Source organism: Mustela putorius, unplaced genomic scaffold, assembly GCF_011764305.1.
Source record: "Mustela putorius furo isolate JIRA1106 unplaced genomic scaffold, ASM1176430v1.1 tig00003987_pilon_pilon_pilon, whole genome shotgun sequence".
NCBI lineage: Eukaryota > Metazoa > Chordata > Mammalia > Carnivora > Mustelidae > Mustela > Mustela putorius.
This window is the reverse complement of record NW_025422126.1, coordinates 5,146,770-5,169,773: the sequence shown is the minus strand read 5'-3', so window position 1 is coordinate 5,169,773 and position 23,004 is coordinate 5,146,770. Positions and strand designations below refer to the sequence as shown.

General features: G+C 37.0%; 1 protein-coding gene across 4 annotated transcripts in view; it reads left to right on the top strand.

Moving 5' to 3' along the window:
- PGM2L1 (phosphoglucomutase 2 like 1) overlaps window positions 1-23,004 on the top strand; it is a 54,007-nt gene that overhangs the window by 23,740 nt on the left and 7,263 nt on the right. For 2 of the 4 annotated variants that reach the window (XM_004768058.3, XM_013064327.2), the window contains 11 exons: window positions 1,879-1,985; window positions 2,704-2,788; window positions 6,614-6,697; window positions 13,057-13,250; window positions 14,180-14,369; window positions 14,683-14,780; window positions 15,446-15,626; window positions 18,024-18,117; window positions 18,654-18,783; window positions 19,014-19,203; window positions 22,579-22,712. In XM_004768058.3, the coding sequence (XP_004768115.1) occupies window positions 1,879-1,985; window positions 2,704-2,788; window positions 6,614-6,697; window positions 13,057-13,250; window positions 14,180-14,369; window positions 14,683-14,780; window positions 15,446-15,626; window positions 18,024-18,117; window positions 18,654-18,783; window positions 19,014-19,203; window positions 22,579-22,712 (1,487 nt within the window). Of the gene's footprint in view, window positions 1-1,878; window positions 1,986-2,703; window positions 2,789-6,613; window positions 6,698-13,056; window positions 13,251-14,179; window positions 14,370-14,682; window positions 14,781-15,445; window positions 15,627-18,023; window positions 18,118-18,653; window positions 18,784-19,013; window positions 19,204-21,931; window positions 22,180-22,578; window positions 22,713-23,004 lie in introns of those variants that run through there. The other 2 variants (XR_001182061.2, XM_004768061.3) reach the window with 2 other exon arrangements.

Below are 23,004 nucleotides of genomic sequence, written 5' to 3'. Positions count from 1 at the left end.
ATTTGAGGATAGCATCATATTTAGAAATAAATAAATTGGTGAAACTAACCAGCGTGGGTTATAGCAAGCATGCGTGCACGCACACATCCACAGACTCACACCCACAGTCACAGGGAGTATAACCAGAGCACAGGGGTGCAAGAGCACAGACTCTGGAGATCCTAAGCAGTCCAGGTTCAGCCACTTGCTGCTGACAAAATCCAAAGGCAGAGAAACAGAGTGGTGGTGAAACAAGAAAGGAATTTCAGTGTGCCCAACACCAGGAAGACAGTGGACTTAACATCTCAAAGACTGTCTCCAAAGGGCTGAAAAAATTTCTACGTTTATATAAGGAAAGTGTAGGACAAAAGTAGTGCGTATATGCAGGTGGGCAGTAAAGGTCAGGTCAATCGCTGTCTTGGGGTCACTCATGCAGGGTCTTGCTGGCATTATTGGAGGGGTAGGTAGTTTGGGCTCCTATCACAAGATGCTTTGCCAGCTGGGGTTTTTGCCTGATTTAAGAGATTAGCTGGAGAGAAGAGCTTAATCAAATACCAAGTATAGACTAAGGCCGAAAGGGAGGTGTTTGAGGTTGTCTTTCAGGAATAGGTTGGAAAGAATAATTATATCTGAAAGAGGGGTCCAGAAGTCACTGGGGCCTCATGGTGCTGCCACATATTGTGGCATATAATAGCCTTCAGTAAATTTAGGTGAATTTAGGCCTTGGGCAAGTCATTGAGTGGAGCTTCAATCTTATTCTGTCTGCTCTTTTCTTTGAAAAGATGTTGAAGGACAGACAAAAATGGGAAAGGTATCTTCATTTTTTCTTTTTGGGGTTGTAAGGATTAAATGTGCCAACATTTGTGAAAGTGGTTTTAAAGGACTGTAAAATATGAAGTGTTATTTTTAGAGATGAAAGCATTTATTAAAGTTAGCAAATCATTCATAGGACACTTAAATGGTTCTAATTTATTGTGATGTTTTCAGTATTAAATACTTTCATTTCTTTTTTTGTCACCATCGGCTGCAAATTTTCCTAGTTTATGAAATTTTCTTTCTGTGAGATTTTAGAACTAAGGAATTGCAAATGGGATCAGCCATCTTAAGAAATGTTCTAATGAAAAAAAAAAAGGAAAAAAGAAATGTTCTAATAGGGCACCTGCGTGGCTAAGTTGATAGAACATGCACACTTGCTCTTGGGGTTGGGGGTTTGAGCCATGTTGGGTGTAGAGGTTACTTAAAATTAATGAAAGAAAGGGAGAGAGGGAGGGAGGAAGGAAGGAGGAAAGGAAAGACAAAAAGAAAGAAAAGAAAAGAAAAGAAAGAAGGAAAAGAAAGAAAAGAGAAAGAGGAAGAAAAGAAGGGGAAGAGGAAAGGAAAGGAAGGAAGGAAGAAAGGAAGAAAGAAAGAAATGTTCTAATGAAGGTTTATGTTGCTGATTTAAAATGTTTGTGTCATGAATAGGTCAAATCTTTTGTTTGGCTTCAGTCTTGAAATTTAGCAGGGCCTAAAATGGTCAAAATTTTGTTGTCTACAGCCAAAAGGCAAGAAACAATTTCTTTTGGTTCTTCTAACAATTTTTTTTTTTTTTAACCATACTGACTCTCTTGCCCCTTCTTTTTTCCCTAATGTTTTATGTATCGTATTGGCTTTAATAGTTACTTAATTGATATTTCTGTGGTATTAAATGTGTCTGACACTTGAGGGAATAAATGTTTGTCCTCTCAGATTTGAGGACTGAACAGTATTGTTCCCACACTGGTAAACACAAGCATAAAGGTAGAAGCCAGTTCCCTGTGAGCTAATAAACTGCACATAACACATAAAAATAATGGATTTTAAATGGTGGAAAATGCAGGAATTAGTCAGGAACTAATCTTTTGTGTTTATCTGCTTCAGGGAATGTACAAATACCTTGAAAGATGTTTCTCAGACTTCAAGCAGAGAGGCTTTGTTGTTGGGTATGACACCCGGGGTCAAGTAACTAGCAGCTGCAGCAGCCAGAGGTACAGTGTGAATTGTTTCAGAGATTAAGTTGGACTGGAATAAAACCTGAAAAACAATTAGTGGTAGGATTTCTGAACAGGAAACTGTCAACTAGAAATGGGATCACATGCTGATGTTTATTTTAGAGCTGAAATGGGAGCATGTTAAAGCTTCTATTATAACCTTTTTTTTTGCTCTTACAGGCAGAATTAAAATTTTAAATATTTAGAGTTAGTATTTAGAATGACATAATGGTTTATGTTATGATTTTAATATTTTGGCACAAGTATCAGGTAGGAGTGACTGTATAACTTGTATTCTCTCATTGTACTCACATTTAGTTAGTTTTAGGGCATTTTCACACATAGATAATCAGGAGATAGCAATATTTTTTTCAGGGTTTAATTATTTTTGTTTCTTGAATTCTCTTAATTCACTTTCCTCAATTCTTTTTGCCTTTCGTGGGTTTTATTTCTTGGTAAAGAAAGATGAATGAGGAAAAAGAAAGAAATTAAGATATCAGTTCTATTTCTTATTAAATTCCTTTTCAAAAAATCTTATTTAACATTTTTAAGTTGGGACATGAAGCCTAAATAACCAGTGATTGTAAGAATTTCTTGTATTAGGCTACTACATATTCAGAATGATTACAATATGAAACATTTATTTTGTGGAGGGTTGGGTTTTAAAATGTGTGGTAAGCTAAGGACTAAGTGAAATCTCTATTTTTGTTTTTAGACTTGCTAAACTCACTGCTGCAGTCTTACTAGCCAAAGATGTTCCTGTGTACCTTTTTTCAAGATATGTTCCTACACCTTTTGTAGTAAGTGTGTCATGTTATTGATTGTACACTTTGTTGCTCCTAAAAAGATTTCTTTTTTTTTTTTTCCCTAAAAAGATTTCTTAATTCAACTGGGATTCAAATCTTTGTCATGCTTATAGTTCTATATTAAGTGATATGAAAGACAAAAGGAAGGAAAACAAATTTTGCTCTGAGTTTATTTTCACTGAACAAGCGTGTGTTGACCCACCAAAGAATTTGATCTATAACAAGATGACAAGTCCACAGTCATGGTCTGATATTTTAATACTCTTCTTCCAGAAACTGGCTTATCAGGCAGATTAAAATGGCTGAGGAGGGGCGCCTAGGTGGCTCAGAGGGTTAAGCCTCTGCCTTCGGCTCAGGTCAGGATCTCAGGGTCCTGGGATCGAGCCCCGCATCAGGCTCTCTGCTCAGCGGTGAGCCTGCTTCCCCCCTCTCTTTCTGCCTGCCTCTCTGCCTGCCTCTCTGCCTACTTGTGATCTCTGTCTGTCAAATAAATAAAATCTTTTTAAAAAATAAATAAATAAAATAGCTGAGGAGCGATTTGGACACACTATTAGCATGCTTGATCTGAGTGTGTGTGTGTGTGTGTGTAAACACTGTATTTAGTAGTGGTAGGATATTCTTTTTTTTTTAAGATTTTATTTATTTATTTGAGAGAGAGACAGTGAGAGAGAGAGCATGAGCGAGGAGAAGGTCAGAGAGAGAAGCAGACTGGGAGCTAGGAGCCCGATGTGGGACTCGATCCCAGGACTCGATCCCAGGACTCCAGTATCATGACCTGAGCTGAAGGCAGTCGTCCAACCAACTGAGTCACCCAGGCGTCCAGGATATTCATTTTTATCAAGCAGGGGAAAAAAGGAAATTTCAGTAAATACCAGAGAACTGCTTATCAAGCCGTAGTTCTGGACCTCAATGCAATGAGATCAGAGATAAGAAACTCATAAAACCCCATGTGTTTGGAATTTTTAAAACATAATTCCTGGGTTAAGGAAGATACAATAATGAAGATTAGAAACTACAGGCAGTCAGTCCTTGCTTTGAGTGATATTGTAGGACTGTAAAGATAACTATCAGCTGAAACCATGCACAGTGATCCTTAATAATCAAAGGGAAAATTACAGCTGTTCTGCAAACTTTAACGTTTTTTGTCCAAATTTTAAGAATACCCTATTCTTGGTTAAAAATGTAAGGAAAAGAAAAAAATAGTAAAATTAATACTTATGTAGTACATTGTAATTAAAACATTAAAAACATTGAGAATAAAGTGTTTTATTTCTTGGTAAAAAAAAAATTTATCAAGAGTATGAAGAAGACAGGGGCATCTAGCTGGCTCAGTTGGAAGAACGTGCAACTCTTGATCTTTGGGTCATGGGTTTGAGCCACATGTTGGGCTAGACAGGTAGATAGGTAAAGAAAGTATGAACAACATGTGCTTCTTATTGTATAACTTAATAGGAGTGAGCATCCTTTCTATTTCTCGGTGAACTGTTACATTCCTTTATAAGTTTGGGTCAGTTTCCCATAGTGTATCCGTTGTACTTTCAATGTTGTGATTTTTCTCTGAGAGTTCCTTTAATGTGAAGGTTTTTTTTTTGCCAATATCACTTCCCCCAGGACATCTTCATCCTTTTTGTCACAAGCACATTCCTCACTTACATCCATATGTTCACCTACACTAAGCTCATCTGGTTGCACATTGAGAGTCTCTTGAATGACAGCAATGTCATCATTCCCAGCTATTTTCTTCTGTAATTCCACTTATGTTTGATTTAAATTTCCCTTCCATTGTTGTCACTTTTTGTTCTTTTTCTACCCTCTAATCTTTCTTGGCTAGTTCCTTCTTTCAGTTATCCATTTTTGCAAACTATCCCATGGAGTTAAGTAGGCAACACAACTACATGCTTTGCTGTCTGTTGAGAGCTGATAACAGATGCACAGGTCACTGGCAGACTTTAACAGAGTGACGTGATTGGTCACTGGTCATGAGGGATCTCTTATATACATATTGTTTATGGACTGAAGAACTAGCAAGTTTGCACTTAATATGGTTTCTCACAGTTAATATACCATGGTAACTGAAATTTGAATGCATTGTTGGGAAATTGTGCTGTAGTTGACTATATTGTTGGGTGTTATTTAACTAAAATATGGTATCAGAAACTCATGTGTTTTGGAACTGTGCAAAGCAAGGACTACCTGTATTTGAAACTAAGCCACAATGAAAATAGTAAATAACAAAAATTATGGACTATAACTAAAGCCCTACTTCAAGGGAAATACATAGCCTTAATGAACATATTAGAAAAAGGGAGGATGAAAAAATAAAGAGCTTAGTATGTTATAGTCAAAACAGATTAAATCTAAATAAAGTAAAAGAAAGAAAATAGTGAAGGTCTGAGGTAAAAATCAATTAAATAGAAATATTTTAAAAACAGGGTATGAATAAAAGCAGAAGTTGACTCTCTGAAGAGACTAATAAAAATGGACAATACTTTCGCAAAGATGCTCAAGAAAAAAAGATACAACAAATTAAAAGGGAGCATAATATATATACTAGAGATTAAGAAAACCACAGTATTCTGAACATAATGCAAATAAATGTGAAGGCTTAGATGAAATTAGCCAATTTCCTAGAATAATTGATACATCAAAACTAATAAATAGAAAACCTGAAGAGACTTATAACCATTAAAGAAATTCAACTGGTATTTTTTTTTTTTTTTAGTCTTCTCAAATTAAAAATGGCAGGTCCAGATAATTTTATTGGGCCAGTTTTCCCAAATATTTGAGAAATAGATAATGACTAGTGATTCACTGGCAATATACTGAGTCGTTCAAAGAAGTGAAAGAATCACTAAACAATTAGCTCTAATGAATGACAGAAAACAGGAAGGGTTCAGAAATCTAGACCATGTCTGTAGGATTCTGCCATTGGGTTGCCAATTCCAAATACCATCAATTCCGGTATGTTAGCCTTCCTCTCTCATTACAGGTAGATTTACTCTAATATGTAGGGAATATATTTTTAGCAGTCCTCCTTGGCAATTCTCTTTGACTAGCTGCAGAAGAAACATCTTGAGGAAGGACTCAGACCAGGTTTGGATGGTTATGAGCCAGTCTCTGAATCATATCATCAGGGGAATAAATTACTCTGGTCAGACCTGGATCTTTTGTTCCCTATGGCCAGGAGAAGAGAAATTAGAAGTGATGGTAGAAGGGGTAGGAGGGATATTCTAGGCTGACAAATGGTAACTACTACAGAGAAAAAGGGAAATCTAACCTGGAAATTAACTTTGGGAGAGAAGATGGTGACTTGACCTGTATATGTCATATATATATGGAATATATATAAAGATCTTCAAATTGGAAGTCAGTAGGCCTATGTTATTCTACTCTTGAATCTTCTCCCTTATGATTTTATAGTGTGTAAAATGTGTTAGATTAGGTGATTCCTAAATGAACTCCCAACACTAACATTTTTAAGATTACTTTCATAATTCATATTTCCAGAGTCTGGCATATAGTAAGTGTTCATTAAATATCTGTTAAATTAAAAAAAAAGGAAAAGAAAAGTTTATAGGGCTAAGGTAAATTAGACTAGGAGGAAAAAGCCATTCAGTCTAACATCTAAGTGGCTACTGGTGACCTAACAGTTAGATGGCTTTAGCTATATCCCAGCCATTGTATCTGGAGTTGATTGTTGAAGTCATAGGCTGTTTATGTCTTAATGCCTTCTCCTGTTACTTAATCAAGGTTATTCTTATATCAAATGTGTAAGTAGCTGAAAAGCAAAATGGAATTATGGCATTACTGTTTTTTCAGCCATATGCAGTCCAGGAGCTCAAAGCAGTTGCAGGTGTGATGATTACTGCTTCTCACAACCGCAAAGAAGACAATGGATACAAGGTAAACCTGGGACTCTGGATATTTGCTTATTTCACAGTTCTTATTTTATCTGTTTATTTGTTTATTTATTTATTTAGATTTAGATTTTTAAAAATAATATATGCTGAGTATATTCTCATTGCTGAGGAGCAGGCTTAGATGTTGGGGACAGGCAGATAAAAACATGAAGGCCAGCCCTCAAAGGATGTTTTTCCCTAATGACTTTTATTACTTCTCAATGTGTATGACTATGAAAATCTCTTCAGTGGTCTTTTTGCTTCTAGTATATTCCTGCCTTTGATATCCCCATCCTATCCCCAAATCCACCCCGTCTACCATTTTAGAAACAAAGTCATATTGTACTGAGAACTTAAAGAATGAATGAGAGTTGGCAGGAGGAGAGCAAGAGAAACTTGATCTTACTCTCCTTTCCCTCCAGTCTTATACTGGGACAAAGGATCCATGTGATGTGTCAGCTTCCATGGCAGAAAGCAGGGTGGAGAAGGGTGAAGACTGGCAAGAGAGGATACAGCACATTATTGAGCCAGTGTCTGGGGTTCCTGGGTGATGAGTGCATGACCTTATATTTGTTTTTCTTCTTGTATGGGAGGTCTTCAGGCACACTGAGCTCTGTTTTACTGGAGAAAAGAAGATTTAATACTAATTTGAGATTTGGGCCCTGGCTAGCTACCATGCACAGAGGCAAAGAAGAAGCATGATTAATTCAGTTGGGGACATACTATGTTTGAGGTATTTGTGAGCCAACCATGTAGCAACATCCTGTAGGCAACTGGATATATAGCTCTGTTGCCTGGGGGAGAAATCTAAGCTAAAGTTACAGATTTGGGGGTCATGATATATATTAGGACATGTAAGATGTAAGGGTATTTGGAAGTCTTTTACTTGGATATGTGGCCCAGAGATGGTATATAGTAAAAAACAAGCCCAAAAGAGATCCTGGGGAATACCAACTTCAAGGGAAGGAAGGAAGTGCAGGAGATAGGAGAAAGACCAGAAGAGATTAGTGCCATCAAAACCAAAGTGAGAAGAAGAGAATTGCAAGGAAGAAGAAGTCAACTGTTGAAGAGAGCTGAGAACCCAGATCTCTCCTCTGACATCAGATGAGACTCCTAAATCCATTAGGATGTCTAACAGATATTTCAGAATTAGTGTCTCTAGAATAGAGGTATTAATTTCCCCTACAGCCTCTCACGTACATGCCCCAACGTGTTCCTTTCTCATTCTTCCCCATCTCTGTAAATGGACACTACCACTCACCCAAACAAAAAACAAAAATTATTCTCGATTACTACTTTCCCTTCACTCCTAACATTTCACTCACTAACAGGTTTTACAAATTCTACATCTAAAATGTATGTTGGAATATGTTTGCTTCTGCTCACTTCTACCTCCACCATTCTAAAACATGGTTATCTTCTATCAGAGATACAGCATCATGGCTGGTCTCTTCCCTGCTCCCATTGTTCTCCCTAAAATCCATTTTCCACCATGCAGCCAGATGATCTTTGAAAATATGAACAGGTCATGTTACTTCCCTGCTTAAAATTCTCCAGTGACTTCTCATTATCCAAATAAAATCCAAGCTCCTTACCTTGAGGTTTACAGAATCCTGCCTACCTCTCCAGCCTAATTTCATTCATTCCTCTTCTGTGCTCACTGTGTTCTAGTCACACTCCCACTTCTTCCTTTTCCTTTGTCTACCAGTATACCAAGCCCTCTCCCATCTCTGAGCCTTTGTAAATGGTTTTGGCTCTGCTTGCATTGCTCTTGCCTTCATCTTGCGGATTTGTTTATTTTTATCCTTCAGGTTCCTGCCCAGATGTTATTTCCTTGAAGAGACCTTCCCAGGCCACCTTATCTGAAGTGGCTTCCCTCAATGACTTTCTCATCATCTTGTTTATTTCCTTCACAGAGCTTATCGCTGTCTGATGATCTGTTTTCTTGAAAATGAATTGTTTTCTTTATTGAGTTGTTTGACCTTCTCCAACCCTGTTCCCCAATATAAACTCATGGGTGAAGGGCCTTGGTCTGTTTTGATGTTCATTGCTAGTGAACATATTTGTCACATAGGAAAGCCTCAAAGGTTTTTTTTTTCTTTTCTTAAAATATACACACAAGTTAAAAAGGATAAAAGTTAAACAGTGTATAAAGTTAAACATAAAAAGTATCTCTCCCCATACCCCATAAAAGCCCTATACCCCTTTTCAGAACCAAATACAGTTTCTGGTTTTAGTTTCCCCCCAGCACATGTAATCATATGTGTATTTGTCACTCTCACTCCCACATTTTTCCCCCCATAAATAGCAGAGTACTATATGGAGTGTTCTGCACCTTGCTTTTTCACACAACAGTATGAAACAATCTTAGAGATCATTCTCTTAGTCAACTGATAGGGAGATAGGTCTGCCTCATTCATCTTTAAAAGTCTATATAACAAATCCTGATTTATTGTATTTTATTTATTTTTTTAAAGATTTTACTTATTTATTTGAGAGAGAGAGAACAGGAGAAGGGCAGAGAAGAGTAGAGGAAGAGGGAGAAGCAGGCTCCTGCTCAGTGGGGAAGAGAACACATGGGTTGGGGGAGGGACAAAGGGAGAGGGAGAGAGAAAGAATCTTCACTCATGCAGACTCCATGCTGAGCATGGAGCCCAATGTGGAGCTCGATCTCATGACCCTGAGATCATGATCTGAGCCAAAATGAAGAGTGGAATGTTTAACAGACTAAACCACCCTGCTCCCCACAATCCTGATTTATTTAAGCAATCCTCTGTTGGTGAACAGTTCATTTGTTTCTAATCTTCTGCTATTTATAAACAGTGCTACAAAGAGTGTTCTTCTACATATGTCTTTGTTCATATGTGTAAGTAGATTTATATAATCAGTATGGAATAGTAGTTAGAACTTGGGTTGGGTTTAAAACCTGACTGTAGGATACTTGGGTGGCTCAGTAAGTTAAGTGTCTGCCTTTGGCTCAGGTCATGATCCCAGGATCCCGGGATCCCGGGATCAAGCCGTGCATTGGGCTCCCTGCTCAGTGGGGAGCCTACTTCTCTCTCTCTCAAATAAATAAATAAAATCTCTCTGTCTCTCAAATAAATAAATAAAATCTTTAAAAAATAAAGAGGCTCATTTCTCTGTACTTTAGTTTCCCCATCTGCAAACTAGGGATAATAATAAAACCAAGGTCATAGAGTGGGAGTGAGGATTAAAGGAGATATTGCAGGAAAAATGCCCAGTGCTCAATAAATGTTAGCTGTTGCTTGTATTTTTTTCATTTGCTGCAGTGTCCAATATTGTAGCCACTAGCCACCTATGGCTATTGAACATTTAAACTATGACTAGTCTGAATTGAGGTGTGCTGAAAGTATAAAATACACACCAGATTTCAAAGACTTACTATGAAAAAAGAATGTAAAATATTTCATTAATTTTGTATTGATTATATGTTGAAATGATAATATTTTGGATATATTGGGCTGTATGAAGTATATTACTACTAATTATGCCTGTTTCTTTTTATCTTAATGTGGTTACTAAAAGCTTTAAAATTATGTAAGTGGCTTGCATTTGTGGCTTACATTGTATTTCTATGGCATTGTTCATCTATATCATAAATTTCTAGAAGTGAAACTTTTGAGTCAAAGCAGTATGAAAGAAAACTTGTCACTCTTTCTTTGAGGTGGTTGTACCAACTGCTACTCTCCCTAACAGCGTAAAAGGGTCTTTATCCCATACCTCCCATATTATCATTTTGGTCTTTGCCAATCAGATAGATGAGTGTTATGTTTAATCTGTACCTGTTTTAGGAGTAAGGTAGACTGTCTTTTCATTTACTTGCATTAGATTTGTTTTCCCTTTCCTGAGATATCTGTTAAAGGTTTTGTTCATTTTTCTCTTTGATTATTGCTCTTTTTCTTAGTGATTTGTGGGAACTCTTTATATATAAAAAGTAGCTCTTGGTCATCAAATATACCCTATCATCAAAATACCTCAATATTTTGCAGATATTTCCCCCCATATCATGACTTTATTTATATTTTTCCATGCATGATACTATTATATTTTTTCCATTTTGGGGAAAAGGCTATTTTGGCATTTTTATTGGTATCATATTTCATTTGTAGATTAATTTAGGAAGCTTCAACATGTTTATAATATTTATTGAGTCTCTTCATTCATTAACAGGGTGTATCCTTCTGTTCTTTCAAGGCTTCTATTATATACTTTAGTAATATTTTAAATATTTTTAATAGGTCTTTCATATTTTAATAACTTTTTTTTTTTTTTAAAGAGGGAAAAAACGGGATTGTGAGAGGGAGGGCCAGAGGGAGAGGGAGAGAGAATCCTAAACAGGCTTCATGCTCAGTGTGGAGCCCAAGACAGGGCTCCATCTCAAGACCCTGAGATCATAATCTGAGCTGAAATCAAGAGTCAAACACCTAACCAACTGAGCCACTACAGACCCCTTTCAAATATTTCTTTTAAAGTTTGTTCATGGATATATTTTGTTGCATGGATTTTTCTGTTACTATATCAGATAGGGATACTTTCTGCTACAGATTTGGAAAATTTATGGGTTTTTCTGTCAGTTTAAGCTGATAGGAATTGATTTCTCACACATGAAGTTAAGTCCAGGGTACATGGCTACTAGCGGGATTCTGTAGCTCAGTGTTGTTGCGCCTGGCATCTCTTTGCAGGTTTTTTTGGCCTTTCCTTCAAGTGTGAACATCATAGAATGGTTATATCTCTAGGCATCACATCCATATACAAAGGCAAGAAGAAATGGGCAAGGACAAAGGCTAGGAGTTTTTTCTCATGTTTTATAAATTTTCATGGTGAACCTTCGGGGCCTATGGATAGAATCTTTTTTGTGGCTTGGGATGTGGGAACATCACTCAGAGCAGTTACTGGTTTTGTTTTGTTTTGTTTTTTAATTTCTTTTTTTTTTTTAAGATTTTATTTATTTATTTGACAGACAGAGATCACAAGTAGGCAGAGAGGCAGGCAGAGGGAGAGGAGGAAGCAGGCTCCCTGGTGAGCAGGGAGCCGATGCGGGGCTTGATCCCAGAACCCTGGGATCGTGACCTGAGCTGAAGGCAGAGGCTTTAACCCACTGAGCCACCCAGGCGCCCCTGTTTTTTAATTTCTGCAGGAACCAGGAGTTTCACTGACTGGGAGCAATTTCTATATTAACTGAGATCTCAGATTTGAAAGTTTTTAAAAATACCCCAGAAAACACATCCTTCCTCAACACCTTTCTGTAATAATGGGCAGGACTTCTATTCTGTATTTCCACTGATCGGGGATGGGGGGAGTCTCAGGTCTCCAATTTCCTACCTTCCACATGAGTATTACAACTCAAAAACCAAATAAATAGACAGTTCCCAAACTCCAGGCAGTCACAGCATCAGCTCCACAACCTTATATCACTCTGGTTTTCCTTTTTTCCCACTGCCTGGAGTTTTCCCTTTTCTTCTTCTGAACTGACCTATGCATTTTAGATAATGCTTTTCTAACAGTAGCTAACATTTCAAAATGTTTATAGAGTGAGAATTTTCAGGTCATCTTGTCTACCATCTTGTTTGGCACAGAGCTTAGTACATAGTACATATTCAAATGTATTCTTCTTTCCTTCATTCAGGAGGCAGAAGAGGGTAGTCCTGTCATATATTTGGTAGAAGTCATTATGGATATTCTCTAAGTAAAGTGTCTTCTAAATTTGAAATCCTATGAATTCTAGAAATACACTTTATTGATTTGTTGTTGTTGTTGTTAACTGTTCCTAATGTCTTGTTGATTGAAATACTTGGCAAACTGACAGCTTAATGAAATGTATTTTCATTCATTAAGTACTGAAAACACATATACTGAAAAGTATATATAATAATTAATATGCTAATTATATTTCCTGATATAGACACTGTCTGATATGACATGTATTCTACTTTAATTTACATCTGAAAAGTAATTTCTTCTTTATTACAGAACTACTTAATGCTGAAATTTTATGGATATCCATGATTTCTTAGATTATCTTTAGTATATAGTTTAGTATATAGATTGGCTACTATGGCATATGCATATTAATATGTTATCATAATGATGCCCTGATTTTATTTTAATTGTACTCTTATTAAAGTACACTTCTAAAAATGAAAATAATACATTATCCCTTTATTGAAGAGTCCCTGTAGAATCATTATCATGGACATCCTTTGGTATTAAATTAGTCCCATGTTGATATTTTCTACTTAATTAACTTGGAACACTTCTATGTAAAGCCAGATATCTCTACTGTAGCTAAAAATATCTGGCCAACATTTCAACTACTTATAGCTGTATTTACCTATCATCTAGGTTTATTGGGAAACTGGTGCTCAGATCACATCTCCTCATGATAAAGAAATTCTGAAGTGTATAGAAGAATGTGTGGAACCTTGGAATGGTTCCTGGAATGATAATTTAGTGGATACCAGCCCACTGAAGAGAGATCCTCTGCAGGACATTTGCAGGAGATACATGGAAGATCTTAAAAAGATATGTTTTCACAGGTATCCAATGGAAATACAGGGATAACATTACCATATAAGAAGATTAACAAATAAAGAAAAGAATCAGGGATAAAGATGTGTTGGCTGTTCATTATATTAAAAAGATAGCTAAATAGTACCATTCATCATAGTTAAAAGGTGGAAATAACCCAAATATCCATCAACTGATGAATGGGTAAATAAACTGTGCTATATCTATACAATGAAATATTATTCAGCAATAAAAAGAAATTCTGATACATACCACAACATGGATAAACTTTGCAAACATGCTCAATGATAGAAGCCAGTCACAAAAGACCACATATTATATGATTCCATTTATATAAAATATCCAGAGAAGGCAAATCTATAGAAACAGAAACAGACAGAGGGTATATTAGTGATTGCCTATGGCTAGGAGGAATGGGAATGTTAGGGGATGGTGGCTCTGGGGTAGATTTTCTTTTGTCAATAGTGAGAATTTTCTAAAATTGATTATGGTAATGGATGAAGAATCTATGAATATAGTGAAATTGAATTGAATTGCACACTTTAAATAGATGAATTGTATAGTATATTAATTACTAATTGTATAGTATATTAGGGTATATATATATATAGGATATATATAGGGTATATTAGTATATTATAAATTACTAATTGTATAGTATATTAATTACTAATAACACTGTTAAAGTTATAGCTAAATATATGTATTCTCTATACGAGATTAAGAAATTTTCTCTAAAATTTGTTTTTGCCTTATTTCCATATTTTCATAACTATTCCATAAATAGCTAATGCTATTGCTAGACAGCTGCTGGCTTGCTGAATATCTTTTCTTCATCCAAAAAAATAGATTTTAGCTTCTTCTCTATAGCTGATTTTAATTTTACCACAAGTACCAAGTTTTATGATATCAATTGAATAACTCTTTTCCTTTACAGGGAATTAAACTCAAAGACCACCTTGAAATTTGTACATACATCTTTCCATGGGGTTGGACATGACTATGTGCAGTTGGCTTTTCAGGTGTTTGGTTTTAAGCCTCCAATTCCAGTACCAGAACAAAAAGATCCTGATCCAGACTTTTCTACTGTTAAATGCCCAAATCCTGAAGAAGGAGAATCTGTGCTGGTATTTTTTTTCCTTTATTTAAATTATTATTAGTGTATTAAACTTTATCAAATAAACTCATTGACAATTCAAAGATACTTACAAAGGCAGAAACCACCTTTGTTGACATAATTTAATTTCTATTGGAGCTATATATTCTGTTTTATTTGAAATCTCTTTGGTGGATATCCCTACTTCTAGGCTTATTTACTAAATTTAGTCAAACTGTATTCATTCTAAAATTGATGTCAACTAACATAGTACCCACAAGTAGGAGTATTACATTGAATTTAACATCTGGAATACAATCTGGTGATTTGGCTTATTATTTCAGGAACTTTCTTTGAGACTGGCAGAGAAAGAAAATGCCCGAATTGTGCTAGCCACAGATCCTGATGCAGACCGGCTGGCAGTGGCAGAACTTCAGGAGAAGTAAGTAAAGCCTGTTATTTAATTAAAAGCTTAAGCTTTGAAAAAGAGGTTTTGATTTTAAGTCTTACAGGCTCATTCAAAATAATAAAAAAATAAGAAAATAAATCTCCTGTTAAGTCCACTATCCAAAGATAACCCCTAGGTATATATTTTGACATTTCCTTAAGACATATTTGTTTTTATAAAATTATTATCATGCTACGTATATTTTTCTATCTTGTTTCCCATTTGATACTGTACCGTGAACACTTTTTTCAGTCCTTAAATATTGTTTAAAATATTATAAAAGGACATGATATCCCAACAGATTGCTTTATCAATATAATCATTTTCTAATCTTGGTCCTTTGGATTGCAGTGTATTTTTGCCCTTATATGTTGTGATAAATGTCCTTATATAGATCGGACATCATATTATAACTTTTCTTAGATTAAGTAAGAGAACAAAAGTTACAGTGTAATAATTTTTCAACAGACATTGTTGCCTTTTCTACCCTAAATTCACCCATGGTGAGCTAGAAATAATCCTAAACGTTTTCTCAAAAATCTCGTATAATAGCTTTTGGATTTTCGTACATGAAGGATGGTAATTTATATGTCTAAGTGTCAAGAAATTTTAATGGGCAGTTCTAAAAGTCTTGACTTGACTCTTCGTTCTCTCTACAGTGGTCACTGGAAAGTTTTCACAGGGAACGAGTTGGCAGCTTTGTTTGGGTGGTGGATGTTTGACTGCTGGAAGAAAAATACATCAAGAAATGCTGATGTGAAGAATGTTTATATGTTAGCCACCACGGTCTCTTCCAAAATTTTGAAGGCAATTGCACTTAAAGAAGGATTTCATTTTGAAGTAAGAACAGAGAAAATCTGCATGCTACTTTTCTAAATCAATTTCTATACATTAAAGCCACCTCCCCACCAAAAGGAACTTGTATTGATTTGATTTAAAATCCTCCCCTTTTTTCTAGTTATATTAACACTTGCTTAATCTTGTGACAGTTTAGACACCTTGAGTCAAGTCCATCCATCCAGTATGTGAATTTCTGGAACTGAGATAAGATATTCTTTAAAAATTGCATTAATGCTTATTATTCCATACAACAAAATCTGTTTGTTTGTTTGTTTTTTTAAAGATTTTATTTATTCATTTGACAGACAGAGATCACAAGTAGGCAGAGAGGCAGGGAGAGAGAGGAGGAAGCAGGCTCCCCACAGAGCAGAGAGCCCGATGCGGGGATCGATCCCAGGACCCTGGGATCATGACCTGAGCCACCCAGGTGCCCCAAAATCTGGTTTTCATACTTAGAAAATCTGGCACCTAGTGACCTCATCAGTAACATAAACTCCATTCCAAAAAATAATCCATTCCATTCCAAAAACTCCATTCCAAAAAATAATCATGACCATTATTTAGGCTCTTCAAGTTCAGTCTTAAGAAACTTAGTCTTCTAAATTATAAGTTAAGACCTAATGATTCTATATCCAAAAAACAAGAAATAACTCTCAGCACAGATCATTAACTTTCGTGAGCCTTAGAGAGTTAAGCTAACAGTTTCTATAGCTTCTGGGATTGATGCCAATTAAATTGCCTTTCCTCTGTCATCTTTGTCAAATATCAGTGCAGATGTCACCTCTGGGCATTTTTCTTGAGCCACAGCCAAGCTATAGGTCTTAACAATAATTGGCTGAATTAAAAAAAAAAAAACAACAACTATATTTGTTTTAATGAAATAGAACTTTCAATCTCAGGCTTAAAAAAAAATACAAATACCAGAGTGCCTGGGTGACTCAGTCCATTAAGCATCCAACTCTTGATCTCAGCTCAGGTCTTGATCTCACAGTCGTGAGTTCAAGCCCTGTGTTGGGCTCCACATCCAGCACAGAGCCTACTTAAAAAAAACAATAGGGTTTCTTAGGTGGCTCAGTGGGTTAAGCTTCTGCCTTCGGCTCAGGTCATGATCTCAGGGTCGTGGAATCAAGCCCTGCATCAGGCTCTCTGCTCAGTCTGGACCCTGCTTCCTTCTCTCTCTGCCTTCTTGTGCGCTCTCTCTCTCTCTCTGTGTCAAATAAATAAATAAAATCTTAAAAAAACAACAACAACAAATTGCTAATGAACAGAAATTGAAAATTTATTCAAGCCTAAGATTTTGAATTATGGTAATGTTAACATTTTCCTCATTAATATTTATGGCAAAAATAATGTATAATGAGCACAAAAGAGAACATGATCCTAAAGACCAGTATTATAAATTTGCTTCCTTGTGTTTTTTGTTGGTTCTGGGGATGGCAGCAAAGGTTTTAGCTTTATTTTTTTTCCCACTGAGGAAGTAGAGAGGTAAATTGGGAATCATTAAGTTACTAATGGCGAGTTCTAGAGTCAGTGTCTATCACATGCTCTTTCTGTTGACTCTACAACAGCTCATGTCTTTAAAGTGAACAGTAGCTTATAAGATGAAAAGTCCTTGGACCTAATTACAAAGAAGGGCTGGAGGGTATGTGCTATGATGAGTGCTGTGAAGTGTGTTCACCTGGCGATTCACAGACCTGTACCCCTGGGGCTAAAAATACATTATATGTTTATAAAAAAACAAAAACAAAAACAAAAAAAGAAGGGCTTAGTAACTTTCTTGGTTTTATTTACTCCATGGTGTTATGGTAAGGGACACCTGGTTTAAGCATGCGCTGTGATAATGATGAAAGTACATCATTAAAAACCCAAAGGGGACTAAATCACAAGCTTCATAGGTTCTCTTATATTGTACTTATAATACAGACCCAAAGACAGTTTCTGAGAAGCAGTGTAGGTGAATCCTGGCTCCATCTCTTATGTACAGCATAGTCTTAGGCAAACTCACTGAGTCTCTGAGCCTGTGTTTCAGCAACAGAGTTTTTATGAGCATTAAAAGAGACAATGACATAAAGTGCCTGTTAATGATGCTTGATGAATAGTAGATAATCATAATAGATGTATTTATGTTACTCTGTGACTGTCTGGATCCCCATTTACAGATGTTGGATTCTATTTGGTGTCAGTCAGCTATTTCTGTGCTCAATAAATAGTAGGTTATCAGTCATGGCAATATGAATCTGTGCACTTCCTGGCTATGTGCTTAGTATGGTATAAATCTGTGTGGGCCAAAAGCCATTAGAGAAGATCACTATGAAAGTGTTACATGCATTTAGTGAGAGGTCTTTCTATATGTCTATGAGGAGTCACTTACTTAGAATGGCCTTCTCTTCATTTCAGGAAACATTACCAGGTTTTAAATGGATTGGAAGTAGGATAAAAGACCTCCTGGAAAATGGGAAAGAAGTCCTTTTTGCATTTGAGGAGTCAATTGGTATGTAGTAAATATTAAAATCTTTAAAATTTGAATGAGAGCATATTTTAAAGTGTAATTCTGTGGAGAGGAAATTTTGTCTTCCGGTTTTGTCTTTTGAGTTGTAAAAACCACAGAGAACTCAGAAATATGTAGATGCACTTTTTGTTGGGGGGAGTTGGGGGGAAGACCCTTAAAAGTACCCTAAGTACCTTCAGTATCAGTGGGCTTCATCTGTCAGTAGGCTCTTAAATTCATTGGTTCTTCTGAAGAAATGTAAAACTATTGAAATTATTTTAGGCTTAAGTTTTCTCCTTTTTAAAAAATGTGTTTTAAGGGGCCCCTGGGTGGCTCAGTTGGTTAAGTGTCTGCGTTTGTCTGCCTTTGGCTCCGGTCATGATCCTGGGGTCCTGGGTTCGAGCCCCACCTTTGTCCTGGCTCGTGCTCAGTGGGGAGCCTGCTTCTCCCTCTCCCTCACTCCTCTTCCCTGCTCCTGTGTGCTCGTTCTTTCTCTCTAATAAATAAAAATCTAAAAAAAAATGTGTTTTAATTCTTAGGTTTTCTGTGTGGCACTTCGGTTTTGGATAAAGATGGGGTGAGTGCAGCTGTAGTTGCTGCCGAGATGGCAGCTTACCTGGAAACCATGAATATAACATTGAAACAGCAGCTGATTAAGGTCTATGAAAAGTAAGTTCTGTTATTATGAATTTCTCTTTTCAATTGCCAAACTTCTCATTTTGGGGGCCCTCCTTTTAGCTTTCTAAATTTGGTTTTCGAAAACAGCCAGTCCTTTCTAAAAAGTTCTAAAACTGAAGTAAAGACTGCCACTTCCTACTTAATACTGTAATAGGCTTATCTTTATACTTTCCTGAAGAGTTATCTGAAATCTGACTTTAACACTTTAAATCTTTGTGCAGATATGGTTATCATATTTCAAAAACTTCATATTTCTTGTGTTATGATCCAAGTACCATCAAAAGTATATTTGAAAGGCTTCGCAATTTTGATTCTCCAAAAGAATATCCAAAATTCTGTGGGACATTTGCTATATTGCACATACGGGATGTTACTACTGGCTATGACAGCAGCCAGCCTAATAAGAAATCAGTAAGTACCCCCTTTTTTTTTTAAGTTTAACGATTTGTAGTACTTTGTACTATAATAAAATAGTGGAAGTTAAAGCCTGTGAATGTCTTGAAACTAGGATTCATTGTTTTTCTTCAGAGCGGTTATAATCCCACTAACAGGCTCCCTGCCTCTGATCCTGTCCTCCTCTCTCCCCAAGTGTATGCTCCTCCCTGGGAGGTGGGAAAGAGAATTAGACAAAAAGAGAAAGGGACGGAGAGAGGGAGAATGTATGATGTTGAAGATAAAGTCTAAAAGCCTGTCGTTTCAAAGCTCTCCATTACACCTATTTGCAACTTCCCTTTTCAACCTTAGTCCCTACACCTGCAGCCAAATAGACAACTTATAGTTTCTTATATGCATACATTTTTATGAAAAATTTCTGTATTTGGGAGCACCTGGGTGGCTCCATTTGTTAGTTTTCTGCCTTTGGCTCAAGCTATGATCCCAGGGTACTGGGATCGAGACCAGAGTCAAGTCAGGGCTCCCCGCTCAGCAGAGAGTCTGCTTCCTCCTCACCAACCCCCTACCCCTGCCCTCCTCTCTCTGGCTATCTCTCTCTCTCAAATAAATAAGTAAAATCTTTAAAGAAATGAAAATAAAAATATCTCTGTTTTTGCTCAAGCTATTTCCCCAATCTGCCTCCCTTTCCTCTGCGGCAGATCCACACCTTAGCCATTATTTAAGACTTCAGGCAGATATCACCTCCTCCACATACCCTCCAGGTCCTGTAATTAGATATCTTCCTCCTGAGGTTTCATTATATATTGTGCCTTCCTCTTGTCATTTATCACTTTATTTTATTATCATCGTGTTGTGCATGTCAGATCCATTTCTGACATACCTCCGTGCCTGTCAAAGCTCCTGCTTTTGTGGTAGGTGCTCAACAAATATTTAAACACCATAAATCGGGACACCTGGGTGGCTCTGTCTTTAAGCCTCTGCCTTCCGCTCAGGTCATGATCCCAGAGTCCTGGGATTGAGCCCCGCATCAGGCTCCCTGCTCAGTGGGGAGCCTGTTTCTCCCTCACACTTCCCTTACTGGTGTTCCTGCTCTTGCATTCTCTCTTTCTGTCAAATAAATAAATAGGGACACCTGGGTGGCTCTGTTGGTTAAGTGTCTGCCTTCGGCTCAGGTCATGATCCCAAGGTCCTGGAATCAAGTACCACATCAGGCTCCTTGCTCAGCAGGGAGCCTGCTTCTCTCTCGCTGCCTCTGCTTGCCTCTCTGCCTGCTTGTGTGTTCTCTCTCTCTCTCTCTCTCTCTCTCTCTGGCAAATAAGTAAAATCTTAAAAAAAAATTAAAATTAATAAAATCTTCTAAAAAAATAAATAAATGCCATTAATTGCTAATCATATGTATTTGGTTATTGTTAGGATTATTAGACTAAATTTCCACTTATAATGTTCTGATGTTGTCCCACATGCTACAGGCATAATATATTTTGGAATATCTGTCATTTCTTGCATAGAATATAGCTCATATTCCTTTTATGTCTATTCATCTAATCAGCAAATATTCATTCCCAGTTGTTGGTATCTATTTTTCTGTCTTTGTAAACTACTTGATGAGACAAACCAAATTTTTTGTCTCTTTTTATTTCACTAATGTTGTGCTTAGGAGTAGTTCTTGGTGTGATGCTTTTTTTCCTATTAACCCCCTTTAAGGTTTAGGATATTCCTTATTCAAAGTGCTTTTCTGTCTGCTCTCCACAGATGCTTACAACAATTTTGTAAGGCAGGTACTACAGATATTGTTAATTTACCCCAGCGGTCACATAGTGTCAAAGACCTCCTGAGTGTTTTCTTCACACTCCAGATTGCTCTCTGTGTGTTCAACAGGCATTTATCAAAGCCCTTGTAGGCACACTGAGAAGGAGCAATGACAAAGCCACTGTTTCTGCACTCAAGAGGCTAGAGGGGAAATGGAAGTAAGCAGGGATTACTTTACAAAATGAAACAGACCGGGGGTGCGTAAGGTGCCATGGAAGAGCATAGGAAGGACCCTTGCTCAGATCTGGGAGCCTTACAGAAGACCTTCTAGAGGACTTCTGTGAGCTGAGTGTGAGTAAGAGTTATCCAGATGTAGGAGGAACAGTGGGTATTCAGGAAGGAACAGTGGGTATTCAGGCAAAGGAAGCACCAAGTGCTAGGTCTGGAGGTAGGAAGGCATGTTCTCCTCCAAAAAACCACCAAGAGTTCTCTACACTGTAGTGTGGAGTTCGAGGAGGAATGGCACATACGGTATGGGGGTTAGAGAGAGGCAAACTCCCAGAAGTTCAGTTATTTTGCTGTTTCAGGAATCAGGATGAGAGATGATGGGAGCCTGAATTAAATCTATTAGCAGTAGTGGTAGAGAAAGTTGGACGAAATTGAGTTAAAGACTAGAACAGACAAGACTTGCTAGTTGATGGTCTGTGAGTGAAAAAGAGGGGAGAAGGGTCTCTGTCTTAAGCAACTGGTGTGTAGTAGTACCTGTAACTGAGGGAGGGATTTCAAAGAAAGGATCAGGCTCAGACCCTGTTGAAAGGCACCACCTCTGTCCTAGTACAACCCCCACAGTTCCCCCAAGATACCTTCACAGAAGGAGTACTAGGATGAATCCGTGTGTTCAATGTCAGTAAAGATTCATCTCCTTTTTTAACTTTTAGGTAAAAAATAAAAACTTTTATTGTACCCCAGTCAGTGGATTATTTTGCCTGCCCTCTAGGACACATGCAGTCTGCTTTGGAGACAATTGATAAACTGTCTATGAAAGTGCTTCGAAATTGTAAAGCCCTTTGCCAACGCAGAGGCAGTTTGGACTGTGATACATAGACCTGGCTCCAACTTCTCGCTCTGCCACTTTAGCTGATTACCTTGACCAGGTCATTTACTCTTTTTGAGCCATGTCAGTAAACTGGCAGTAATATTTACTCTGGAAGATTGTTGCTGAGGCCTGGAGATCATGTGTGTAAGGTATATAACCCAACGCCGTATTATTATAAATGTTTAGTAAATGGCATATTTATGAATTATTGTATATATAATCTTTTGTGTTTTGTAATTTAAAAAACAAAATTTTAATTGTAAAAAATACATAACAAAATCTACCACATGCAGTCCGTTGGTGTTAACTCTGTCTACCTTGTTGTGCAGCAGATGTCCAGAACTTTTTCATCTTGCTGAACTGAAACTCCATGCCCATTAAACAACTCCCCACTTCCCCCTTCCCCTACCTCCTGCCAATGACCTTGTACTCCTGTTTCTATGAATTTCACTCCTTTAGATACCTCACATAAGTAGAATATGTTTTACAACTCCTGAAAATGAAAAAGGTACCGAGTGTAACTAAGCCATTATTCACCTTGTGCATAGGTATTGCCTGTGAGTAAAAATAGCCAAATGATTACATTTACTTTTCAAAATGGCTGTGTCGCTACTCTTCGGACAAGTGGGACAGAACCAAAGATAAAATATTATGCGGAGATGTGTGCATCCCCTGAACAGAGGTGAGAATTGACTTTTAAAATATATATACTATATATTTAGATTTGTATATTTATATATATATATAGGCTCTATTGAGATTAAATTCACATACTGTACAGTTTACCCATTAAAAGCATACAGTTAAGTGGTTTTTAGTATATTCAGAGTTGTGCAAACATCACTACACATTTTTTTTTTACTATATTCCATGTTAGAACATTTTTATCCCCTCAGAAAGAAGCCCCATATCCATTAGCAGTCACTTGCCATCCCCCTCCATGTAGCCCTCGGCAACCACCAATTTACTATCTG